Source organism: Acomys minous (genome assembly GCF_964271855.1).
Source record: "Acomys minous genome assembly, chromosome: 3".
NCBI classification, from domain to species: domain Eukaryota; kingdom Metazoa; phylum Chordata; class Mammalia; order Rodentia; family Muridae; genus Acomys; species Acomys minous.
This window is the reverse complement of record NC_140485.1, coordinates 37,396,604-37,421,579: the sequence shown is the minus strand read 5'-3', so window position 1 is coordinate 37,421,579 and position 24,976 is coordinate 37,396,604. Positions and strand designations below refer to the sequence as shown.

The following is a 24,976-nucleotide window of genomic DNA, read 5'->3' as shown; positions in this document are numbered from 1 at the left end:
TCTAGGAGCTTAAAATCAGGACCTTCAACATTTTTTTGAGATAGTATATTTCTCCCTGATTTTCTTGTTTAAATAGCCACTGACTTGTGGGTATTTCTTTCAGCTCTTTTACATTATTTTTCATGTTCTTCAGAATTATTTTATTACATTTGACCCTTTTCTAGGGCCTACCAAAGTCCTTTCTTAGAATCCAGAGAAGAATTGACATGAAACTGTCACAGCAGTAGCCAAAGTTGTTACCCACAGTGACCTCCCTTGTGACTAACCTCAAACACAATAATGAAGGCCAATCGAGCAGCCAGGATGTGCCAATACTGTAAGGTGAACTCGTAAGGTTTGGAACTCCAAGGGGGGCCTCTATAGTCACGGTACCTGCAATCCACAAAAACAGAAAATATGGAAGATAGCAAAACATTCCTGGCTTAATAAAACTCCAAAATGAATGCTTACATGAGTTTTTAAATTTTTATTTACATGTAGAGAGGAAGAGGTGATATGACAAAAGCAAGCAGGAAAGATAAAAACATTATAGATAAATACCTGCAATAACCAGATTTTCCCATACCAAGTTCACTCAGGTCAAAGAAGGATAGGCTATTGTTGACATATCCTTTTAGGCAACTAGGAGAAAACAACAGGATTACATGAGTCATAAATTAACATGTTTCTGAAACAACTTCTTCTTCTTTGCAAGTGACAGGACTTAATAAATGCCATTATTCCTTCTAACTAAATAATCAGCCTTCTTATTTCAAACTATCTTCATGTTTCCTTGTCCTGTCCTTTTACTCCAATATTATCTCCACTGATTTTCATTCAGTTTACTTAAAACAAAAACAAAACAAAACAAAAAAACACCATAAAATGTGGTTTCAATCCATAAGGCATCCTGCTACTGGTGAATTTAAAGTCTCATGCATGGAGCACAATTGGCAGATTATTAGTAATACCTATTTATTAATGATTCACATATTTAATATGTTCATTGTGCACCTACATTTTGTTATAAAAATTCCCATTGCTTGATACTCAACAGAGAACAAAACAAGTATTAATACACAATGATGTTGTTTTTATCCATCAAGAAAGATGGTTACTCTCTAGGTGTGGTTACACATGCCTTTAATCCCAGCACTCATGAGGTAGATCTCTGAGTTTGAGGCCAGTTTGATCTACAGGGAGTTTCAGGACAACCAGGACTACACACACACACACACACACACACACACACACACACACACACACACACACACAAATTCTGTCAAGAAGAGGGAGGAGGCAGAGGAGAATAAGAAGAAAAGTAAGAAAGATAGGTCACTATGTTGTTTGCAGGAAAATTAATACAACTGGAAATGATCATATTCAGTGACTGAGTCTGTGCCAGGAAGACAATGGTGCATGTTTCTTTCTTTCATGTATGTTTACTTGTTTTTAGATGGACAGATAAAATTATGTATGCAACTATGAGATAAAAATAGAAGTCAAACCACCTAGATATACAATGGGAATTATTGAGCGAGGAGCCGCATATGGAACTATGAATGGAATACACTCAAAGGATGCTTGTGGACCACGTGTTGAGAAACACTCTCCTAAGAAAAGTGGTTTTAAAAACCTGGATTCAGATTCGTGTCTATCACATTCTTAACTTTGAAACATGAGTCACAATCTAACAATTGCTTCATTGTATTCTATGTCCATCCTATATCTCGTAAAATCACTCAAATGCTTTCTTGGCAGGCTCTTTCTCTCCACTACAGTCTTGTCTCTTCATGACTTGATCTGAAATTGTCTAATATGAATAGCTTTTCTTCAACTTCATTGCCAAGTATACTTAGAAGATTATTAATTAGTTCATTTTGATATATGATGTCCAAGTTACAGAACACCTGCATTATTTTGCCTGCAATTGGTCTACTCCCCTCCTCACTGAATGTGGAGATGGCAGGTGCTGTCCATAGCAAAGTCAGGTTCTGAAATGTAAAGTCAGCCAGTAGAACATTCATACATCCACCACTAGGTGGCAACAGAGCTACTAGCCAGCAATCCATCTAAGACAGCAAACTGAAATTCACATGTCATGCTTGATCTTAGCCAAAGGATGAGAAGGGATTGACCTAAATTTTTCACTTCTTAAATATGTTTCTAGATCATTCTGAATTTAAAAATGCAGTATTTTCATTTTTCACTATCGATACTGTACCCACCTTATTACTTACATTGTGTGTAATCACCGACACCATTTCCTAACCACACAATTTATGAACATTTACTGTTATGAATCAAACAAGTTATGCATGTGACGGACATCTTAGCAGGTGACAAAGTTAGAACTCAAATTTAAGATGTCTAACTCTGAATCCCTTTAAAATCTCTTTTTTGTTGTGGTTGTTGCTTTGTTTTGTTTATTTTTTAAGCAAAGACTTTAAAAAAATATTTGGGTGCAAAAGAGATTTGCAAATAGAAAACACAGCTCAAGTAAGCTGGACCTAGCTTTGCACACTGAATTCACTAGAGGGAACAATTTCCCAGACCCTTTAAGTCTCTTAAGGACTCCAAGACCAGTTTAAAAAATCAATAGTACAACGCTTCTTTTAACACTACTTAAAAAAGAAGAGACAGTTGTGTTCAAGGGTTTTCCCAGTGTTCTAGGGAAATATCAGTTCACCAGTAGTTAATTAAGGGTCAATGTCATGCTAAAGCAAAGCTCCATCTGCTGAGGCTCATGACCTCTCTCTATGTCTATTGTTGCTCCTGAGAAGACATCTTTTTCTTCCTCTTCTGCTTTAAAACAAAACAGATTATGCTTCTAAGGCTGATACCCACATACAAAGCTTTTAGAAGGTGGCCCCAGCTCTCTATAGTCAGTTCTCCCATGCATGGCCCCCCAATACCTAGCCAAAGGAAAAGTCTGAAATAACAAATAGTGCCTAATATGGCTGTCTATATGTAGTTATTTTGTCTCCCAGGGGATAGCAGGCAAAGTCTAAAGATAATTATTGTTATCAGAATGTATGGCTTGTGATAACTGTCACTCTATTAACTGGTTAGAGACCACACATGCAGCTAAGCCTATTAAGGGGGCAAAACAGTCCCATCCTGGCTAGGAAGAATTATTTGAATTGAAATATCAATAGCAAAGAAAAACAAATCAAACAAAAAGGGTAAATATTACAGAGGTTGAGATGTTGCCTTGCTTTGAAGTGTGTATCTCAGCTTTAGATGAAAAACACATACGAGCCACATAACGTGAGGAAATTCTGCATCAGTCAGACGCCTAGCACTATAGGCTGAAGATGGTACTCCAACATTATAGGGAGTTTTGGGTGACTGTTCATGCAGCCAAGTGTCTCTGTAATTTTTTTTTTATTTTGAAGCTGCTAACCTGCACTTCCAGTTTACTGAGGTATTAAGTTTTATTCCTTCTCAAGTCTCTGTAGCGTTCAAGAACAGATAGTTTAGTCTTACAATTAAGCTGAGTTATTTAGGGGTTAAGATGATTTTAGGTCTAGATCGATGTTTTAAGTTGATAGAGATGAGATATGACAGATATTGACTTACATTCAGAATTTTAAACTCACCAAGATAGGAAAGATGTTTCCTTCAAGGTTGTCAAATACAAATAACCAAATCACTATGAGTGTATCATTTATATAACTCCTGATTGTTTCATGGTTCTTCTTGCTGTATGTAGTTTATTTTATTTATGTGTAATAATATAAATGTATATGTCAAAAAAGAAATATAATAAAAAGGAAAAATGTCCAGACAAGAAGATTACAGGCATTGCAGGCTCTGTTTGTCACTTTTTACTACCTTTGTTTCCTTTGCTATTGGCTTCACTTTCCCATCAACACAGCAAAGATGCTGCACTGTGTCACTTCAGGAGTTTAGAGAATATATTCAGCTCTAGAATTGACCCTTTCTGGAAGCATTAGAATGTCCTTCACATTTTGATACATTTTCAACTAAAAACAGACTCTAAAATTAGTTGCTGGAAAAGGCACTTTCTGTTTCTAGCCACACTTGCTTTTCTCTGATAAACACATTATAAATACAATACACGAAACCCTACTTTTTAATGGTTACAGAGCAAAACTTCCCAGTTCTTCTTTTAATTGCAACTATAAAATAGATCAGAAAAAAAATGTAAATTTAAACCTTACTTTTCATTCTGCTTCACATGATTTGCACAGGGGCCATATTTATATTCATAGACAAAACGTGGGATGTAGTCAGACGTAATAGCAATTACAAATGCATTGGTGATCACAGCCAGTATGCCAATCCCCTCAAGAATTCCAAGCCAGATACCTGGTAGGAGAAAGATTAAAGCTAATGAGTAAATGTGAACAAGATCAAAGTACTTGGTTCACTCTTGCTTGAAAAGAATATTCTGTTTATTTTGGGCCTCATTTCTGTACACAATTCACTTTTTTTTAAAGGTTATATTGTATTACTTATTGTCTGTGTGCTCATGCACTTGGGTGACTGCAGGAGCAGAAAAGAGCATCAGATGGCCTTGTAAACCACCCAGGATTCATGATGAGGATTGAACTCTGGTCTTCAGGAGCAGTAGCCATTGCTCTTAAAAGATGAGTCGTCTCTCTTTACCCTTTTACTACAGTATCTTATACTACATATGTTAGACATGCTGCATATACTATTCCTAAAAAAGGGGAAATTGAGTCTTACCTATGTCAGTTGCTCGGGCTGGCAGAGGCCGCCTCCACTGGGTCACAAATTTGTATGCATCCAATCTAATTTCTATGATATTGTTTAACAAAGCCAAAAGAGGGGCCAGAGGAAAGGCAGCAACAAAGATGGTGGTAAAACCAAATTGCAAAACTGTAAGACAGTAATTAAGGAGTTATAGATATACACAGTAAAATTTACTATGTGCCTCATCGTGCCAATTAGGTGCATTGGATGAATTACCTAGAATTATTTCAGTCACTTTACTCATTTATATAGTTAAAAAAAAACGTTTGTCCCTGTGCGATAAGTAAACTTGTTAAATATTAGCTAGCTAGAAAATGGTTTTTAAAAAGCTGTAATCCATCTCAGATATGGGTATATTTAACATCTACTCCCCACCCCAACCCCCTTATAATATAAGAGAGAAAGGAAGAGTTAAACATAAAAGAAGGAAAAAAAGCGGGGAGGAGGAGAACTAACAAAAAGACAGTCCAAGAAGAGCATTTTCTTAAGGAAAATGATTGGCTCTTCCGGATCCAAAGACCTCTAAGTACACTATCCTGTCTTCATCTTCTCTTTTCATAGATGAAGATACTGGGCATCAGAAAGCAACAAAGTCAACAGCTAAACTGGGAGTCCATATTTTCTTAATATAAATTAATGACATTTCTGTAGAAACTAGGGCTCAGACTGGGTATGAGAGTGTGCAGAGGATGGATATGGAGGAATTTGGGGAGGAGGAAGCGTGATTATGGCCAAAAACACATTGTATGTAACAAGGAATAATAAAAAAAGTAAAAATAACCTTGATTTTCTTTATGGTGGATCACATTTTTATTTATAAAGAATCAATGCAGCTTTTTTACTTTACATAAAAATATTTGCTCAGGATCTTGTTGTGGTGGTGCATGCCTGTAATCCTAGCATTGGAAATACTAAGGCAGGTGGGTTGTGAGTTCAAGGCCAGCATGTGTTATTCATCAAGGTCAAGATCAGTATCGATTACAAAATAAAATTTCTCACAAGCTAGAGGCTACATTGTGAAAGCAACTTTAATTTGACTAAATGTCATAGCTTCTTGAATGTAACATGTGAAAGCTCATGGTGCCTTGAACCCTTGTCTTTGTTAGGATAAAAGTTCACTTGTGTTTCAGATGCTCATGGATGAAAAGAGCAGAGTCGTTATTGTTGTTTTCCTCTTGAATCAAAGCTTGTGTAAACTAGAAAAATCAATATCAACAAGGCCAAATGGTCCTGCAGAAAACATTCCCCTTACCCATTTCTAAGTACTCATCCATCAGCCCATGAATGTTCATGGGCTGAAGATTCCAGTCATTTTCCCACTGTGGTATGGAAGCATCCTGGATTCCCCGCTTGATTTTATGTCGTGACCACCAGTTTTGGATTAACCTGCATCAGAGAGCAGACCAAGGACATGTCACCTGTTACTGAAGCATCTGTGGAAAAATGTACATTTTACTAAAAAACAACAGATTTTACATAATCATTAGTTATATCAAGTGTTCCTGGAATTGAAGATAGCCAATAGTTTTAACTTTTGAATAAGTGAAAATAAAGTCTGAAGTTTACAAAATTTTAAACTTTTAAATTACAAAATTAAATTTAAAAGACTTAGCAAAAGTTACAACATGCTATAATTCTAGAAATTTCTAGAACTAAACATTCTAGAACTAAAGCTTTCCAAACATCTAGATATTTATCACGAATTCACTGCCCTAAACTGAGCCAGTCCTTGACACTGATTAAGCTAAATTCATTTCTTCTACCTCCATCTGTAAAAAAACTTCTATGTTGCCTTTTGTCACTAGGCCTGTTCCTGCCACTGCTTATACTCCATAGTATGAAGGGTTGTTCATGTGGACACAAGTAAAATTATGTTCTGCATGAAATAGCATGACTACATAGAGTTTCAAGAGTACTAGGTTCTGGTCTCCATTTTCCCATGCATTGCATGTCAGTTTTAGTCAAATAACTTCACTTCTTTAAGCTATAAGCATGCGAAGTTTGAACACTTACACTTATGACTGCATTCTGCTACAGTACTTAAGAATAATTGTCAGGCAGAGGAGATACTTACATGAGGCATTATCTGGGAATGATATTATAAAGCCTATAGATCAGCTGGTACACACACTGGGGAGCTTGTTGAATGAGTTATGTAAGAAGGCAAAACCAAGATACTTTGAGGTTACATAATTTTTCACAACTCAGTGAACAGAACCCCAGGCTCAATTCTAAGCAATTGGAGACTCACAATCTGTTAGAAGAAGAGCTCCAGTCAACAACCCATAGAGATCAACCTTGGAGTCTCATTAAGACGTGAAAAGGGAGGCAGGTTATAACTGATACAGCTCTGCTTATTTAAAATTTAAGATTGTAATTGAATGGAGAATTGTGGTTTAAAACTTGAAAACCACTGCTTTGATGATCTGTTCATTCCTGCTAAGTTTTCACCTACAAGGCTTTGCCTATGTATTTGAAAAACACACATGGGATATCTCTTGCTATTTTTTCCCCTCAGTATTTGAAATGCATAACCCAGGTTTACCAGCTGAGCAAAGCCATTGTTAATGTGAGTATCTGACATGCCCAAGGAATACAGTATCACACACGATGATGATGATGATGATGATGATGATGATGATGATGATGCTAAGAACCATTTTCTCTTGTACAATGACTATACAATTCCACTCTGTTGGAGTTTATGAAGTGCTCATGGAAGATCCAGTCCTGCGCCACAATCTTCACATCTACTTTCCCCAACTGTGTTCATAACAATATTTCCCATCGCTTGTATTTAAAAGTGGTAAGCAAAGCAGAAGGGACATAGCAAGTACATGAGGGAAACTGCACCCTTTCATTCTTCATGCAGGCTGCATTTAGAAGAGGTTTCCTTGAGTCTTTATATAACCTAGATATACAAACATACATGCAGATACATGCATATAATATATGCTTCTCAAAGATGCTTTGTTATTTAAAATTAATCTTTTAAATTATATTGGGTCATTTCTTTATGTTTTTTGCGACTCTCTTGCTTTAAAAATAGCTAACAAGCTGAACCAGTATTCCACATACAGTCATTCTTTTAATCTGACAGCTGTTCCTCAAGTTGATCTCACCATTTATCTTTTCATAAAGATGTGAAAAACTGAGGTTGAGAAAGTCTGAATTTGCAGGCAGTCACACATTTAGTAAGGATCAGAATGGGAGCTGACCAATCATCTCAGCAATCAGGAACCTAAAGTGTAACTATCTATAAGACACATCTAAAGACAGCATGCTCACGGATATCCCAGCTCCATGAAGTTGTTCCATATTTGCTTTAAAAACATGATGACTCCCATCTGGAGGCAGAGGTCTATCAGACAGCCACTAGGATGACACTAAAATAGAACAGTGAGAGCCATAAGGATCCTGCTTTCTCTTGCCCCCCACCCCACGCTAGTTCAAATATCTTTAACTTTTAATTACAAAGTAAAATTTACATCTGGGTCACATTTTCTCATGTAAAAAAAATGAAGACAGGTACAATGACATTGAGAGAAGTTCTGAGTAATGCTGGTGGAATTTGGGTTTGCTTAGTGAGGACTTGCTGTCTCCCACTGTCAATTATAGCCGCATATAATGAATGCTAACAAATGTTCTATATCCACAAATAGCAAGCCATTAGAAAAGTGATTCTGACACAGTGTTTATGAATTTGGTTTCTAGGAAACTTAGTATTTTCAAATAATTTCAGATTTTCTGAATACAGTCATTTTAATAAGTTCCCATATCTTCCTACCCATATGGGTCAAAGCTAAAAAAATAAATAAATAAATAACAATAGTGCCTTGCAATTAAGTAAACTGCAGTTACTAATTTCATTTCCCCCTCTCCTCTAGGACTATAAAACAACCTCAATCAGCATATTCATATTGCAATGCATATCTTTCATGTTCTTCACATTTATTCTCTTCTGGACAGTTTTTTCTAACACTGAGAATTTTTAAAGATCATTGGAACATGCATGTCTCCTTGTATGGGTTTATATGAAAAATTTCTTCTTTGTGCTTTTTTTTTTTTTGCTGTTGTTTAGATTTCCAACAAGTCAGCATGAAACACACACACACACACACACACACACACACACACACTATGACTTAATTGAAAATTGCAACAACTCTGTGCAGCTGGAAACTGCACTATAAAAGCAATTCAAGTGGAAAATGTGGGTCTTGATCTTTAGAAATGGGATCATGTCCTGCTCATAAGGGTGCTTGTTTCTATGGCTTTGATTCATAGTTTCTATTTCTGTCAAATTGGTACTAGTAGGACTTCAAAAGAAATAAATAATTAAGACATAAAAGAAGCTGCTTTTCCTGTTCCAGCCCAGTAGCTTAACAATTGGAGCCAGAGAGTAGGTGTGCCCAAGGCCATGTTCACTGCATAACAGGGTCCAGACTCTATTATCTCAGTGCACCTCCTCCATCTAGTATGTACATATGACCCCCCGAATCCTTCCTCATTTATACCACGAATGTGTTCAGTAGAATGTGTGACACTGAATCACAAAGATACAGGGGACAATCCTAGTTTAACAACATTCCTCTTCAGCTTCGCAGTGAAACTTAGAGGCAAATCAACTTGCTCAGAACCTAACGATGGAACACTCTGGTCTTCTTTCCAAAATGCATTATGCTAGGGATAAATTCTGTTTACCAAATATGTCATTTGCCTTGGAGTGTAGGCTTGGGATACATACAGTAGCATAAGGGAGCGGAGAGAGAAAACAATGAGAGATACATGATTGAATTACTCCTGTAAAGAGCAGGCCAAAGTGAAAAGTCAGGTCAACAATGAGTTTGTTAAAATTAAGCCTTGTAGGATTTGTAATTTACAAATGTCTTTATCTTTCCTAGAGAGAATAACAAAGCCAGGTGGTATTGGTTAGTTTTTTTCAATTCACATAGTAATGGCCTTGAACTAAAGCCAGTCAGCTCTTAAACACCCTAAAGTCATTTTGGTAAAAATCTCATACTTATAATATATAAATAATGGGCATGGATGAATGTGGAAAAGACCTAGGCATTTGTGAGCAAACCAAAGTTCGGTGTTTTCACATGTTTTCTTGCTTGGTGAGAACTAGGGAGCTGAATGTCTTTAGTCATCATACTTACTTTGAGGAAGCTAGGGAACAGACAAGACTGTCAGACTCCATGATCCTTTACCTTACCTACTTTGGGATTTTTACTCTAAAGACAACTCATTTGTCTGAGACATTAATTAGATAGTCATCTCAGCAAAATGCATTTCCATGGTTATGCTCACATTTCATCCCTATGGTGGCTGGGAAACACTGTTCAGAGCAAGGCTTTGAAAGCTATGCTGCTTTTATTTGAATCATAATTTTATTCCCCATTGTGACATTAGACACACTATAAAACTTCTCCTTTTGTACACCTGTCAATAAAATTAATATAATAATAAATATTATTATACATTTTAATACTATAAAATATAAAAGGGAATTAAAGTGCATCTATATGGCATAAACACTGTCTCCACTTTAATCTTCCTAGTTTACCTAGTATAGTCCTCCTGAAAGAAGTAATTCTTAAATTACTAACTAAGTATGACCAATGTGACCAGGCTCTTGCTGAATATGGGTATGATTCTTTACCACGTATAACGACAAAAACAAGACAGACATACAGACAAACAGAACAAAGAAAACTGAAAAACTTGAGACTTCCAGGCAATTCTAGAATTACCAGGGTTATAAAAGGTCTCAATGCCCCCCTTCCCCGTTCTCACCCAGTGTCTTACTTTGTAACAGCCCATGTAGGTTTGCAGTTCATTATACACTCAGAGTTTGCCTTTAGCTTGCCTACTTAATTGTTCAGCTTCTCAAGTGCTGGGGTTATAGTGATGTATCATGACACTCTGCCTTTGTCTGTCTTTGGCCGCAGAATACTACAAATCTTGCCATAGAGCCAGAACAATGATGAGCATCAGCAAGAATTTGTGAAGAATTTCCTTTAGTGTGTCGATGGCAGACTCCACCAGAGGCCTACTGTTGAGCCTGTGTTAATACTTGCTTTTTAAATTTTTTTTTTTGTAAATTAACTCAACTATAAATAACTTGGCAACCAAAGTTTTAGTATTGCCAATTTAGCATGGAGAACTGGATAGTTATGAATGAAGAATTAAGGGCAAAGAACAAATTGCAAGGGTAAATAACATTTGAGTCTAAACTTCCCATTGGAAAGCATACATATATTCTGAGGGAGTTTTAGGCTTCATGCATGCACAGAGAACATTTCTGGAACATGCTGAAAAGACGTAATTAAGTCTCCTTGTGATTTTAAGGAGCCTTTTATGGAGACTGGAGCTACTTCTCCCTTCCACTCTTCTTTCATAATCTTTTAAAAATCTCTTCTATTTTTCAATCTCATATTAAAGGCACCATATATTTATTGGATTTTTTGCAATGGAATCCTTAAAATCACTTTGGTTGAGAGAAAGAACAAAGTTCTCATCAGGAGACACAATTATAGGATATAGGCTTCAACAAATACAGACTATGTCTTTGCTATTAAATATGTAGCTTCTATTTGGTAAATAATACTTGATCATTCTTTACATAAAAGTAAGTTTCGGATTGGCAAATATCAACACATTATAAAATAAGATTAATAATAAAAATGAGTTACTTTATGTTCCTAGAACTAATAAGAATATGTGGAGCATAATGTCAATACTAAAATCAGTATACTGAAATCAGTGTTATTTAAGCTAGGCAGAATGGTGCACATATAAGCCTCACCCTTGGGAGGTAGAGACAAGGGATCAAGAGTTCAAGGATTTCCTCTGTTACATAAAAAGTTCAAAGACATTGTGAGCTACACAAGATTCTTTCTGAAATCCAACTAACAACAACAACAAAACAAGCAACAACAAACAAACATCCTATAATTTTCATTAGATAAAGGCTAAATATTTTTGTAAGAAGAGCTATTAAGGAAAATTTTAAGGAGAAAGAAATTGAGAGAATATGATATATGAGATTCTAATTATATGAAAGTGAACAGGAAGAGCTCACAGAAGAAAATATAACACAAGCACAGATATAAAGAGGACATCAACTCACTTTCCATTAAAGAAACCCAAACCAAAAGCAGCTGTCCTTTCACTACATAGACCTGCCAGGCTTCTGTTGGCAAATGTCTGACCAAGAGACTCCTCACTCTAGCGAGTGCTGTGTTTTGAAAGGACAAATTCTCAGCTTCAGTGAAGGCTTAACATGCAGAAATCCTACTCCTTCATCTTGTTTCCCTGGGTTATATGTGTTGTAAATTAATAAAGAAATATGAGCTTTCAGCACATGTGCACACAGGTTTATATATGACTATTTCATCTTAGATTTTTTTTTTAGACTGAATTATCATTTCATCAAAGAAAACTTAACATTTTTATATTTGGAAACTCATTCATGAGGTGGTAATACTTTTACAAAATGAGTACAGTTATAGGAACTATGTTAGTGTGGCTTGTAAATAGAAAGCAAAGCAAACAAGAAAACATGATTTAAAAAGCATTACAGGAAGAGGCCAGAATGTTGGTGTTTAACTGAAAAAGTATCATCATTGTTAAAAACACATGTGGCTGCTTCCATTTTAAACACAAAAATCACTTCTCTTCCAAAATCTGCCGCTAACACTCTTGGACATCTTCCCTTCCCAGCCCATCACCTCCCACAGTCACTGGCCTGTATCCATACCCATCCACACACCCACCCTCATGGCGTTACTCACTTCCTCCAGTCTCCACCGCTCAAAAAGTTTATTGTATTTTCCTGGGTGGCCGACGAACCTGTAAAAAGGGTTTGAATTCATTAGCAATTAAGTGAAGTTCACCTGCTGACAAATCACACGGAGTCCTTGTGTAGGTAGACAAAACCGTTCCCCGGTGCAGTTTGTCCCATACAGTTGATTTGCTATGCTTAAACAACATCAAAGTAACTGACTTTAAAAGGAGAAAATGAGGCATGAACTCGGTACCAATGAGTAGAGAAAGTGAAGATATATCAACCTGATGACATTTAGTACTTTGTTCCGTGTAGAATTTTAATGCTGTGTGGGCCAAGTTAATGAATATCATCAAGATGTTTCTAGCTTCTGAGTGTTGCCGTCACTTCAAATGGAGGGTTGACTATATATAGCAAACTGGGCCTGTTAATTTTATACATTTTCCCTCAAATTCAGGATCAAAAGACGAACCAGTTATTAAAATCCTGGTTTCCACACCAAAAAATTATAACTCAAAGATACATTAAAATTCTTTTCTTCTAAACAAAATAATAATGAGTGATAAATGACAAGTTACACATGTATTTCTCTCTCTCTCTCTCTCTCTCTCTGTGTGTGTGTGTGTGTGTGTGTGTGTGTGTGTGTGTGTGTGTGTGTGTACAAGATACAAATGGTAGTAGCTGTCTCAGGTTGCCTGAGTAAGAACACATATACAATCTGATTGTATAATATTCTAAGGCAGAGGCCAAGGATTCATTACTTCTGTTACATAATTGGCAGTAGAGTGTTATATATGTTTTGGTTTTTCCCCCCTGGCAACAGCAGCATGATTAAAGTTAACTCACCTTCCCAAAAAGAATGCAATGTAGAAGATAGAACTGTTCAGATTGACAAACTGGAAAAGGAACATCTTCAAGGCAAAGCTGTTTTCCCATTCTGATTCTGTCCGAGGATATTCTAAAGGAAGCACAGATTACCGACATGCATGCGATGAACAAAAAGCCATCAGTGCTCTCCCTTTAAAAGACCTTTCAGTCTTGCAGTGAAAAGGAGATAAGTAGAATCTAACTTCTAATGTGAAACATACATTAGCTTAGCCAAAATGTTAAAAAAAAATACACAAACACAAGGCCAGATAGAATTATATAAAGAAATATCAATATTAACCATGACTATTAATTAAGAACTATAAGTACATAGAAACCATGCCATCTCTGGGTTACATGTAAAAAATAAAGTTACTAAGCAAAACCTTTTACATTAATGGTATTTAGGACAAAAAGCTAATTTCATTTTCCCTATTAATTATAACCCCCCCCTGCCATGGTCACTTTTTTTTTTTCCAATTTCATCTGTACTAGAGATAAAATAGCTTTAAAGAAATTAACATAGGTATGAGAAACAGAGCTTTGAGACAATCTGTAAGAAAGCTTTTGATAATACTTTATTATCCAGCTGAACCAATTATACTCAGAAAGAACAACAAAGCAGATGGTTGGCACTTAATGTGTAATTTGTGGTGTTTGGTGCATTTGATATACAACAATGAAATGGAACCTATTATTCAAAAATTTCAAGTTCAAAAACTACACTAAAAAAGCACCAGAAAAGAGACAACTGTGGCATATCCTGCTAATCCCAGAACACAGCTTGCAAGGAAGGTGATATTTGTGAGTTGAAGACAAAACTGATCTACATAGTAAGTTTCAGGAAGGCAGTACTACATAAGGAGACTCTTTTCTGCCCCCAAAACAATACAAAACATAACAAGCAAACAAAAATACTTTTTAGTATTTCCATTTTAATTGTAGTTATCCAAAAGACAGAATCTTGGAATATAGCTTTTGTTCATTTTGATCGGGAAGTTGGGGCAAACAAATCTCCGATTATATAAGTGTTTGAGAAATGAACCTTAGGCTGGACAGATGTCAAGAAAATTTTCCACATTCTTTTTTGTATCTTATCTTCTTTAAAAAATTTATTTGCAATATACATATTCAGATTGACCTTTACTCAATACCCTAAAACTAAGTATGTAAATAGAGATTCATATTGAAGTATCAAAACAAGTGAGGCAAGGAAAAAGGAGAAGCTAGCATATGGGAGAAGTCGGCTTCCTAGAAACTGAAAAAGAATTGTTATCAAACAGCTAACTCTTCAGCAGAGGCTAAAATCAGCATCTGAGCATGAAGCCACTGGTTGAAGAAGGGCAATTCCCCCAATCCCCAAAGGTGCTGAGGCATGCATATCAGATCACAGAAGGCTAGAAAAATCAGAAAGTACATTAGGAAAACAGAGTCAGTAAGAATATGACTTGGAGCACCCTAGTGGAGAAATTATATGGACATGTATATTTTGGAAGCCATAGCTATTTTTCTGAGTCAGCAAACAAGAAGAGGGGCAAAAGAGGTAAAAATGACTTTGAGGGGAAAATTTGAAATCTGAAGCCCTATCTAAAAATCTAACAGTTGGGATATTTCAAGAAAAGGATGGGATCTGTTCCATCCTATAGGGCTGCAATCATTAGATAACCTACACACAGGTGTCCTACAATCTTTGGTTTTATTTTGTTTTGTTGTATTTGCTGCCAAACCTGATGCCTGAGTTCAATTCCTGGAACCTACATTGTGGAAGTGAAACAACAAAAGACTCCAAAAGCAATCTTCTGACTTCTGTATGGGACCATGGAGAGAGAGAGAGGGAGGGAGAGAGAGAGAGAGAGAGAGAGAGAGAGAGAGAGAGAGAGAGAGAGAGAGGGAGAGGGAGAGGGAGAGAAGGAAGGAAGGAGGGAGGGAGGGAGGAGAGAGAGAGAGAGAGAGAGAGAGAGAGAGAGAGAGAGAGAGAGAGAGAGAGAGAGAGAGAGAGAGAGAGAGAGAGAATATTATCCTCATTTTAAGCAATGAATATATGAAGTCAATAGGCATGGCCATTGATCAGTACATTATAGCTCACTAGGATAAGTTGTAGAACAAAGATTGTAACCCACAAGTTCTCACTGCAGAGCTGACACTCTATCTGATGGAAGGAGAGAATCAAATTAGCTCCTCTAAGGATTCCTCTGACCTACACACAGAGGCCAAAACATGATTTTGACCTCTACTTTCAACACACGTCATACACCTATGAGTGGAGGGGGAATGACCTGAGAAGTCTGAGAAAAAAGTGTCTAAGTAATGATGAGTAAGTTCCCCAGCTTCTAGATGGATAGTTTCAGATGGCATGCTTTGTCTTTTTGTGTTTGGTTATTTGTAAATACTTGCGTAGCTGAAGACAGAAAAATGGTAAAATACACAAAATGTCTAGAGACTAATATGCATAGAGTTATTTACTTACTAAAACTAAAATAAGGAAAATGAACTTACCTAAGTTAGTAAGGAGATATGCAATTTTTTCATAAGCCTGCAAAAGAATATGCAGATAAATAATCTTTTTGTGTGGTTCTAGAATTCACACTTTTACAATAAGTCCCTAAAATGTGTCTACACGGTGTATACATTTTAAGCAAAGTAGAAGTATTTATTAACACAGCATGTAGTGTTTATATACACACAGAATGACTGAAATATAATGAGTTAAAAACACATGTGTATGTATACATAAAGATACCTTACTATCCGCAAAACAACTATTTGTTGCCACTTTTAATTTCATTGAATATCTACTCCATAAACTGAGACATAAATTAACAAAATTCATTCAGCTAGTTAGTGGCTGAGATGAGATTCAAGGCTGTCTGCAACTCCAGCCTTGGGGTATTTGATGTCCTCTTGTAGAATGATCATGTATCCATACATACATGATATGCACACACCCAGCCACATGCGTATACACACAAAATAGACTAGAACAAAACCAAACAATAGCCATTTAACAAATTGTTCATATTCACTGATGGTCTTTCAGTAGAATGATTGCTATTTCTTCTTAGGCATGATCCAAATCTACACCTTTTTAAAATCAAGACTATCTTGAGACAGATGACATTAAGTGAATACTTGTTTCTACCTAATGCATGTTTCTGTTTGGATTTATTTTGATTTTTACTTTACTTCTATACACATATTAATACTTTCCAATATTGAAACAAGAGTACTTTGATTTTGTGAGCCTGTTCTTCACATTGTACCCTGCTCTTTTCCATGTCCCAGTTATAAAGTCAGATGGCAATAGCAGGTTCTCCAAGGATTTTAATGAGATGGACTTTATCAGCCGACAAAAAGCATGCGAGCAGCCACTGTGTGTTAAGCACTGAGCTGAATGCCCTCATGGGGACTGAAAGCCAAGCCTGCATACGAGTTGCCGTTTACACTATTTCACCTGAGCCAGCACTTTCCACATAGTAATTACAGAAAAACAATTGTGTCAAGTAAGTATTGTAGCCCCATTTTACAGAACAAGGAGCTAAGGCTGAGAATATCAGTCATGTGGCCTGATAGAAGAAAAGACTAAGGAAGAATTACTGTAAGAATGCTCTCTTATGAGGACTTTCCACCATCTATTCACTGTCTTAGTACTTGGCACATAGAACCCATCTACAAGTCTGTGGTGAAACATCTTTAGCCGGATGCCCTAAGCGATGACAATAACATTTAGAGGAATGTTACAAATTGCAGTAAGAAACTTATCCAAAGAAATTAGGAACTTGAATAGTCTAGACCCAAATGACACAGCTCATTGGTGCCGTCCATATGCTACTCCACGAACAAACAAACAGTTCACAAAACAACTTGTTCAATGGAACTCTAAAGTCATGATGAATCCATAACATAAACACATTCAAATGTATGATACCCGGTAGCAACTGTGCTGAGAGAGCAGGTTGTCTGTGTGTGAATTTGAATATGTGAAATGAAATGGCTGTATAACTCGGGGAGGAAAAACAAGTAGGATCATAGACAAGCATCCTGATTCTAACCCCTATGTAATACACATGATACCATATTGGAGAGATTCTAAAATTACCTACTATTACATACAGTATATTGCGTGCATACTCTTGCTCATATACTGTTATTATATTAAATATTCATTAGTAATTTCTAATATTATTAGCATTTGGAAAAATCAAATAATAGATAACTATGAAGGTATAGTCTATATTTTCATGGATCTTGATTGCCAGTGGGTAGGCACAAATGGCCTGCGCCTGAGTCAAGAGATAAAGACAGACGGTGGTGGCACCACACATTTAATATCAGCACTCAGGAAGCAGAGGCAGGCAGGTCTCTATGAGTTTGAAGCCAATTTGGTCTGCACAGAGAGTTATAGAATAGCAGGGCTATACAAAAAAAAAAACCCTGTCTCAAAAAGATGGGTAAAAGAAATTATATTACTTTACGGTAGGAAAGCCTCTTGATGAACATGACACTTCCTTCAGAAGCAAGGTAGCAGAGCACGTTAGTAACTGATAAACCAGAGAATCCCAGAGGGAAACAGGCTTCTAGGGCATGCTTGACCCTGGCAATATTTATTTACTTATTTATTTAGTCAGTTAGTTTTGTTGTTTTTTGTTGTTGTTGTTGTTGTTGTTTATTTGGGCAGGTTGTTTTTGTTTTTGTTTTTGTTTTTTGTTTGTTTGTTTGATACAGGGTTTCCAAGTATAGCCTTGGCTGTTCTGGACTTGCTTTGTAGGCCAGGCAAGCCTCAAACTCACAGAAATCCCCCCTGCCTCTGCCTCCCTGAGTGCTGGGATTATAGGTGTGTGCCATGGTGGCAAGCCCTGGTAATTATTTAGGAATTAATTCTGAACTTATAAGACAACGGCTTTTTACTAACGCTGTGATGGTGTGTTATATAAAAATAGCCTGAGAGAAGAGAAGAGCAGCAAATACCAGAAGGACTTCTCAAGGAGTTTTGCATTTGTTTTTGTGTGTGTTGTCTCTGAGTCACAGCATGACTGCCCAGCTTCGGCTGAGATGTGCAGAGTCTAAGAAATTGCTTGTCTAGTAGTTACACCTGCTGGATTTCACCAGAGACCATGAACATGGACACAGACATGAACAAAGTAAACAAGCACATTGTTTTTTAGAAAGTCAAGCCTATTACTAAATGAGTCATTTGGTATGAATTTCTTCCCTAGTTAAGAAGGGGCCAAATCTTTGACCCACCCCGTTCTATACTAACCCATTCGGCATAATTAATGACAACGTACCCAGGCGTTTAGGCAAAGGTAGTTCTTGGTATTTTCCGTTGCAGTGGTTGAGCCTTTGAAGTAAGCATAGAAATGGATGTTCTGGTCTCTACATATAGAAGTCCTACAGAACTGATGTGAATGGTTTATATTAGAGCCGCTCCCTGGCCCTTGGATTATATTCTCTGTATAGTAAACACATTTAGAATCCCAGAAGGATTCCAAGGAGGTCATACTTTGACTGGTTTTGCAGTTAAGGTTTGCGTGACTTACTCCTGGAATCTTCAAACACAGGAGTTCATCTGCTCTGATTTTTCTTCTTTCTTCTCTTTCTTTCATTTTTTGTTTTTGTTTTTGTTGAAGAATTACCCTATATTTACCATGCCAAGCAGCTGTTATTTTACTATAATGTGATAAAATTAGTTAAGAATCAACTATCAAACAGCAAGAATATATATATATATATATTTGGAACTCTTTCACACTTTTATCTCACTAAAATACCTTTAGGAACCTTTCTATATGTGATAGTAGCTGTGGTACCTACAGCAAAATGAATAGTGCAATACCAGAAAAGGGTTGAACTAGGAAGCAACTCTGTGTATTCAAATTCTGCCCTTCCAGATTTTTAGCTGTATGTTTGGCAAATGAATGCTAAAACAAGAAATTGAAGTTTTAATTAAGCTTGAATTATTTGCAAATTATTACTTGAAGATGAAGCTTCTCATCTTGGCTGTGCACCAGTACTAGTTTAGATTTCACAAATTATTTTCTAATGCTATTCTATGGAATGACTGGATCAGAATCAAAAGAATTTTTGAATATTTTGTTTTTAATACAGTTTTTTCTCACCCCACAAAGAAGATACTTCAAGCAATTTGCATAGTTTGAATGGGACACACTTTTAAAATTACTCTTTTGGTTTGTAGAATGCTCAATTATGCTCAAATTTTGATTACAGTAGAACATGCTTTTTCTCCTCAATTGAAAATTTATTTAGAAGTATCATGATATACTTCTTTCGAATTGTGTATTATGGGGGCAAGTACAACATTTGGTTTAATTTAAATTAAAATACATGCTGCAAACTTGAAAGACACTAATAATACAATTATAGTAACAAAAAATTAATTTGGTCACATAATAGGCAGAATACTAAAACATTTTGGAAAGTAAAATCCTTCAAATTTGCTCAACAGATGTATTTGAACTATTATGCCAGCATAAAACAAAGACCTGGGGCCCTAGATTCAAGCATAAAACAAACAAGAAAAGGGAAGGGAGGCTAGATTTTCATCTGGTGAACTCCACATTTGAACAGTGGGAGAAAAGTTAAGACAAGCAACAGAGCAGTGTTTACAAAGAGATTGTTTAGTTCCTCTAGTGATTACTATGGATGGGAATAAGCAATGTGTCCAAGAACCTCATGACAAGAATTAAAACAAAGAAAGAATTATATTCTGCCTATGGGACTGAGAAAAAGCGTTATGGAGGAAATGATCCTTAACTGTTATTTTCAATGATGAAGTGATATTCTCCAAGGAGACAAAAGGTGAGAAAAAAAAAACCATTTCAGACAGAGAAAGATCTGTGAACCAAGACACTAAGGATGTGAGTTAGCAAGGTGCAGGACTAGAGAAAGTGGTTCTTCATGCTGGAGTGTAGACCACAGGTAAGGACTGCCAGAGGGAAGGAAGGAGGCAGGGAGGGAGAGATGGAGAAAAAGAAAAGGAAAAGAAAAAACTGGCTGAAATAAAGCAGTAGCTCCTGTGCCAAGCAGGCAAGTCTACAATTTCCATCAGAGGGCATGAAAACCATTACACAATCTCAAGTACAAATGAAAATATTCCAAATGTACAGCTTACACAGATCCTATCAACTTCTGTGTGGTGAGTTTGAGAAGGACTGAGGCAGACACAGGAAGACTAAGCTGTCAGATGCCTAATGCTGAACTAAGAAAATGACAGGGGAATGCTGAGCAAAGCCTGCATAATAGAGACTCAGAAGCAGGAGTTACAACAAGTAATCAGAAATAGGATAAAAGAGAAAAAAGAACATAGAATAACAGCATATGATTTGTGATACCTTATATTTCCTAGAGAACATAATGTATGACTGATATAAAGAAAAATGCTTGGCTGATTTAAATTATTTTTCCATGCTTACATTTAATAACTTAATGGATTCAGATTAGAGCTGGAAAGCACATTAGAGTAATAGAATAGCTTTACTTAGGCTCAGTCCTTCAAAAGCACATTTTTAGCTGTACATAGAGTTTGGCCTGAAAATAGCATAGTGAGAGGTAGCTGGATAGTAAGATGAATACCTTGGTTATATAATATTGATATTTTATTATGTCCTTATTGTATGAAGCTCTTCAATTAATCCTGTATATTCAGGTGAATTGGGAAGAGTGTTTAATAATTAGTGAAGTGCTTTAACATTTTAGATAGGAAGCAAATCTGTAATTTCTGAAGAGCATTACTAACTTACACTGATATCTCTGGAGAATATAACATTCTTTTCACATTGGTGGAGTTGGCTGTACATTCATGTTGCTTATGCTAAGCCCATTTACAAATTATCTCCATGGTTAGTTCTAAGGAGGAAGAGGAACTTGCAGTTTAACAATACCCAGACATCAATGCAAAAATGCCTCCAAAACAAATATACATGAAAATGGAAATCTGGCTCAGCCTGAGTTCTCCTAAGAACTTGAGTTGTTTGATTTGGGCTATTAAGAGAAGACTTGTGCCGAGTCACTAATGAGATTGTGAGGCTGTCAGAAGAGGGATTTGATGGCTAAATTAGCACCATCCTTAGCTTACTGTCTGAGGTCTTTGTAGGTAGAGATTCATTTTATTGGCTTCAGTCTTTGCTTTTTGTTTTATATATATATATATATATATATATATATATATATATATATATATATATATATATATATATATTACCAAACAGCAGACACTTAGTGATAAAAATGCTGTATTTGAACCACTTTTCTTTTTTTAAAATATTTTTTACACCTGTGTGTGTGTGTGTGTGTGTGTGTGTGTGTGTGTGTGTGTTGGTAGATATATGCATGGGTACAAAAATTAGAGAAGATCTGGAAGGAGCCAGTTCCCTCCTTTTACCCAGAGGGTCTCAAGGATAGAATTCAAGTCCAAAGGCTTCAAGGAATGTGCATTTACTGATAAGCAATCTCATTGGCTTTGACTATTTTACTTTTTTTCCGTGTGTGTGTGTGTGTGTGTGTGTGTGTGTGTGTGTGTGTGTGTGTATGCTAGTGCACATGCATGCATATACATGTGTGTAATGTCCTGCATATGTGTGTATTTGAAGCTGCAGGCCTGCACATGGAAGTCCATGCCTGAGTTCAGCTTCCACTTTGAGATTCTGTCTCCGGATGTTTGCAGTGAATGGCAGGCTACCCAGCCCATGACCTTCCTGGGAGCCTTTCTCCACCTCACATCTCCCTATGGAGCGCTCTACAACTACAGATGCATACTGCCAAGTGCAGATTTATATGGGTTCTGGGCATCCTAATGCAGGTCACATGTGTACAACAACAGCTTTACCCACAAGCTATCTGCCCAGTCCATACATCTGAAGTTTATGAGAGAGGCGAAAATTGCAGGTCTGAGAGTCAGTTGTGAGTCTAGCCAACGGTTAGAGACAGGCAGTGGAGAAAAGCCTAGTTTAAGGGATTAGTGATAACATCTAGAGCAGTGAAACCAGAGTCCGGTGCATCAGTGGGAACTTAGTTGAAGTTTGATTTATTAGAAGTGAAAAAAAAAAAAGGAACCTTTTGTAAGAAACTTAGCTGAAGATAATGTGGTTTAGAACATATTGGTGAATGGACTCTAAAATAATAGAATTATGTAAAGTTTTATATCATCCCTAAATAACTATATTGTATATTTTAATATCAAAATAGTGTTTATATAGGTTATACCTTTCTATAGCAACATAAAATGAATTAATACTCCCTTATGGGCTTTAATTTCTTTTGATTTTTCCTATGCTAAAAAAATACCATGATAGTTATATCTTTTCTGCAAGCTTGGATTGCATCATTGATGATTTCCTTAAACTACAGTAACGAAATTTAAGGTAAAAGGTTTTTTTACTAGTTTTAAGTGGACTATGAGGTTATTGCTGATAGTATAGAAAATTTACATTGTTAATATCAGACAGTGTTGACACAGGGAAAATCATCCACAGTTTTGCTTTCAGAGGATGAACTAGATAGTGTTTAGATTTATACCAGAACTTAGTGACCATGTACTTGAAAACACACTTTACCTTAATTTTGTTTTCATCATTAGCAGACATATTTTAAATGCTCATTGTTATTTCTTTGATTAAATTCTATACTAATTTGTAGAATTGCAAACTATATAGAATGTGGGTTTTTTCAGTGTTTATTGATCCTATATGATCAAGGAACAGAAATGATTTATGGCCTGCTTGGGGATAGTATATATAAATAACATTTTCTTATCATAGGTTAAACTAAAATGGAATAGCAGAATTTATTTTAAAAGTGGTACCTTTAGTTCTGGAATAAAAATTTACTTTTTCTCAGAGTGGCTATTAATTTTTCTCTTAGTCTTTTCTGACCATTTCAAATTTAAAGAACAAATTATCCTAGGCCCTCCTTGTAAAATATATCATATCAGTGTCAAGGACATTTGAACACAATGCATATTCTCTGACATAATACAATCATTTGTGTATTTCTAAGCTATTTATAAAAATTATCTCATGATAAAAATATACTTGGATTAACACTGTGTGTGAGAAAGAATGATAGGTGAGAAAGAACATACATTATATATGTAATATAATATAATTAATATAATATAATGTATATTATCTCTCCCTCACTGGCCTTGAATATACATATACATATCAATGTGTTTAAGTTGTGTGAATCCCAGTTTCTCTGTTAATATACTGGACATAGCATCTGCCTTATGAGGTTGATAGAAAAATTAAAGAACAGATACTATCTTTAATTGATCATTAGTGTCTTATGTGTTAAGAGAAAATTGGTTTGATTGACAGCAGCTTTTAAGAGCAGTCCAGGCATCATGTATATATCATACAGAGACATTTCAATTATGAGTCAACACATACATGTGATTTTTGAAACAAAAATATGTTTCTTTTAGAAATTATCACATAGTAACTTGACAGAATGATCACAGAGAGCCAAAGACGATAACTTCCTACATCCTTCAAAGACTGACCTCACTGGGTGGAAAGCGAATGAAGAAAATGAAAACATACAGTCCATGGGAAGACAGGCTACAGTCAATTGGATTGGGCTCTCACATAGACAAGCTACAGCACCACAGAAGCTCAGCATGTTTATTAAATACAGTTGAACAGGAGGCAGGTTTAGCTGACTTCAGCAGGAGCAATCTATGTAGGAGAGTAGTCTGCTGGCTCTAAACATCTTTAGGGAGAAAGCTTGTTGGTAGAAAAAATTTTTGTACAAATTATCAACATTTGTTCTTGGACCAGAAGATAATGCTTTTCTATTTCAATGAGCATAGCAGGGGGAGGCTTCACCATTCTAATGGATATAAGTCACTGCAATCTTTGACACTGCCATGCCCATGTCAGCAACACATACTAAGAAGGATTTAACTTGCTTCTACCATATGTCACACAAAAAAAGTGCCATGGTCTCCCTCTCTCCCCCTCCCTCTCCCTCCCTCCCTCCCTCCCTCCCTCCCTCCCTCTCTCTCTCTCTCTCTCTCTCTCTCTCTCTCTCTCTCTCTTTCTCACACATACACACACACAGAGACAGACAGACAGACAGACAGACAGACAGACGGAGACAGAACAAAGACAAAGACAGAGGCAGAGAGAGAATTAATTTGATCCAGAGAAAATGGGGGTGTTCTAATTGGGCTTCATTCTGAGGTAGATTTTCTTTAATCTTTCCAACAAATTCTCTTACTGGAAGATTGAATTTACTTGTGTGGTTCTCTAATACAAACAATACCTCATTTATTTAAAAAGCAAATTTCATTGTCCCTAGTATGTTCTAAATAGTGAAACTAAAGCTAAACCTAACCAGCACTATAAAGGCACCGAGCATGGAAGACAGTACTTTTGGCATTATTATTATTGTTATTTTAAATTTCAAGCCTGGCATGGTGCCACATTCATTTAATCCCAGCATTCAGGAGGCAGAAGCAAGTGGAGCCCTGTGAGTTTGAGTTTAGCTTTGTGAGTTTAGCATAGTGAGCTCCAGGACAGTCATAGGGAAACATATGAAACACTGTCTCAAAAACAAAACAAAACAAAAAACCAA

At 36.3% G+C, this 24,976-nt stretch overlaps 1 protein-coding gene across 3 annotated transcripts in view; it reads right to left on the bottom strand.

Moving 5' to 3' along the window:
* ANO3 (anoctamin 3) overlaps positions 1 to 24,976 on the bottom strand; it is a 236,171-nt gene that overhangs the window by 5,799 nt on the left and 205,396 nt on the right. For all 3 annotated transcript variants that reach the window (XM_084775285.1, XM_084775286.1, XM_084775287.1), the window contains 9 exons: positions 15,878 to 15,914; positions 13,361 to 13,472; positions 12,522 to 12,579; positions 8,011 to 8,108; positions 5,975 to 6,108; positions 4,696 to 4,848; positions 4,167 to 4,314; positions 541 to 621; positions 267 to 372 (listed from right to left, as the gene is read on the bottom strand). In XM_084775285.1, the coding sequence (XP_084631411.1) occupies positions 267 to 372; positions 541 to 621; positions 4,167 to 4,314; positions 4,696 to 4,848; positions 5,975 to 6,108; positions 8,011 to 8,108; positions 12,522 to 12,579; positions 13,361 to 13,472; positions 15,878 to 15,914 (927 nt within the window). The remainder of the gene's footprint in view (positions 1 to 266; positions 373 to 540; positions 622 to 4,166; positions 4,315 to 4,695; positions 4,849 to 5,974; positions 6,109 to 8,010; positions 8,109 to 12,521; positions 12,580 to 13,360; positions 13,473 to 15,877; positions 15,915 to 24,976) is intronic.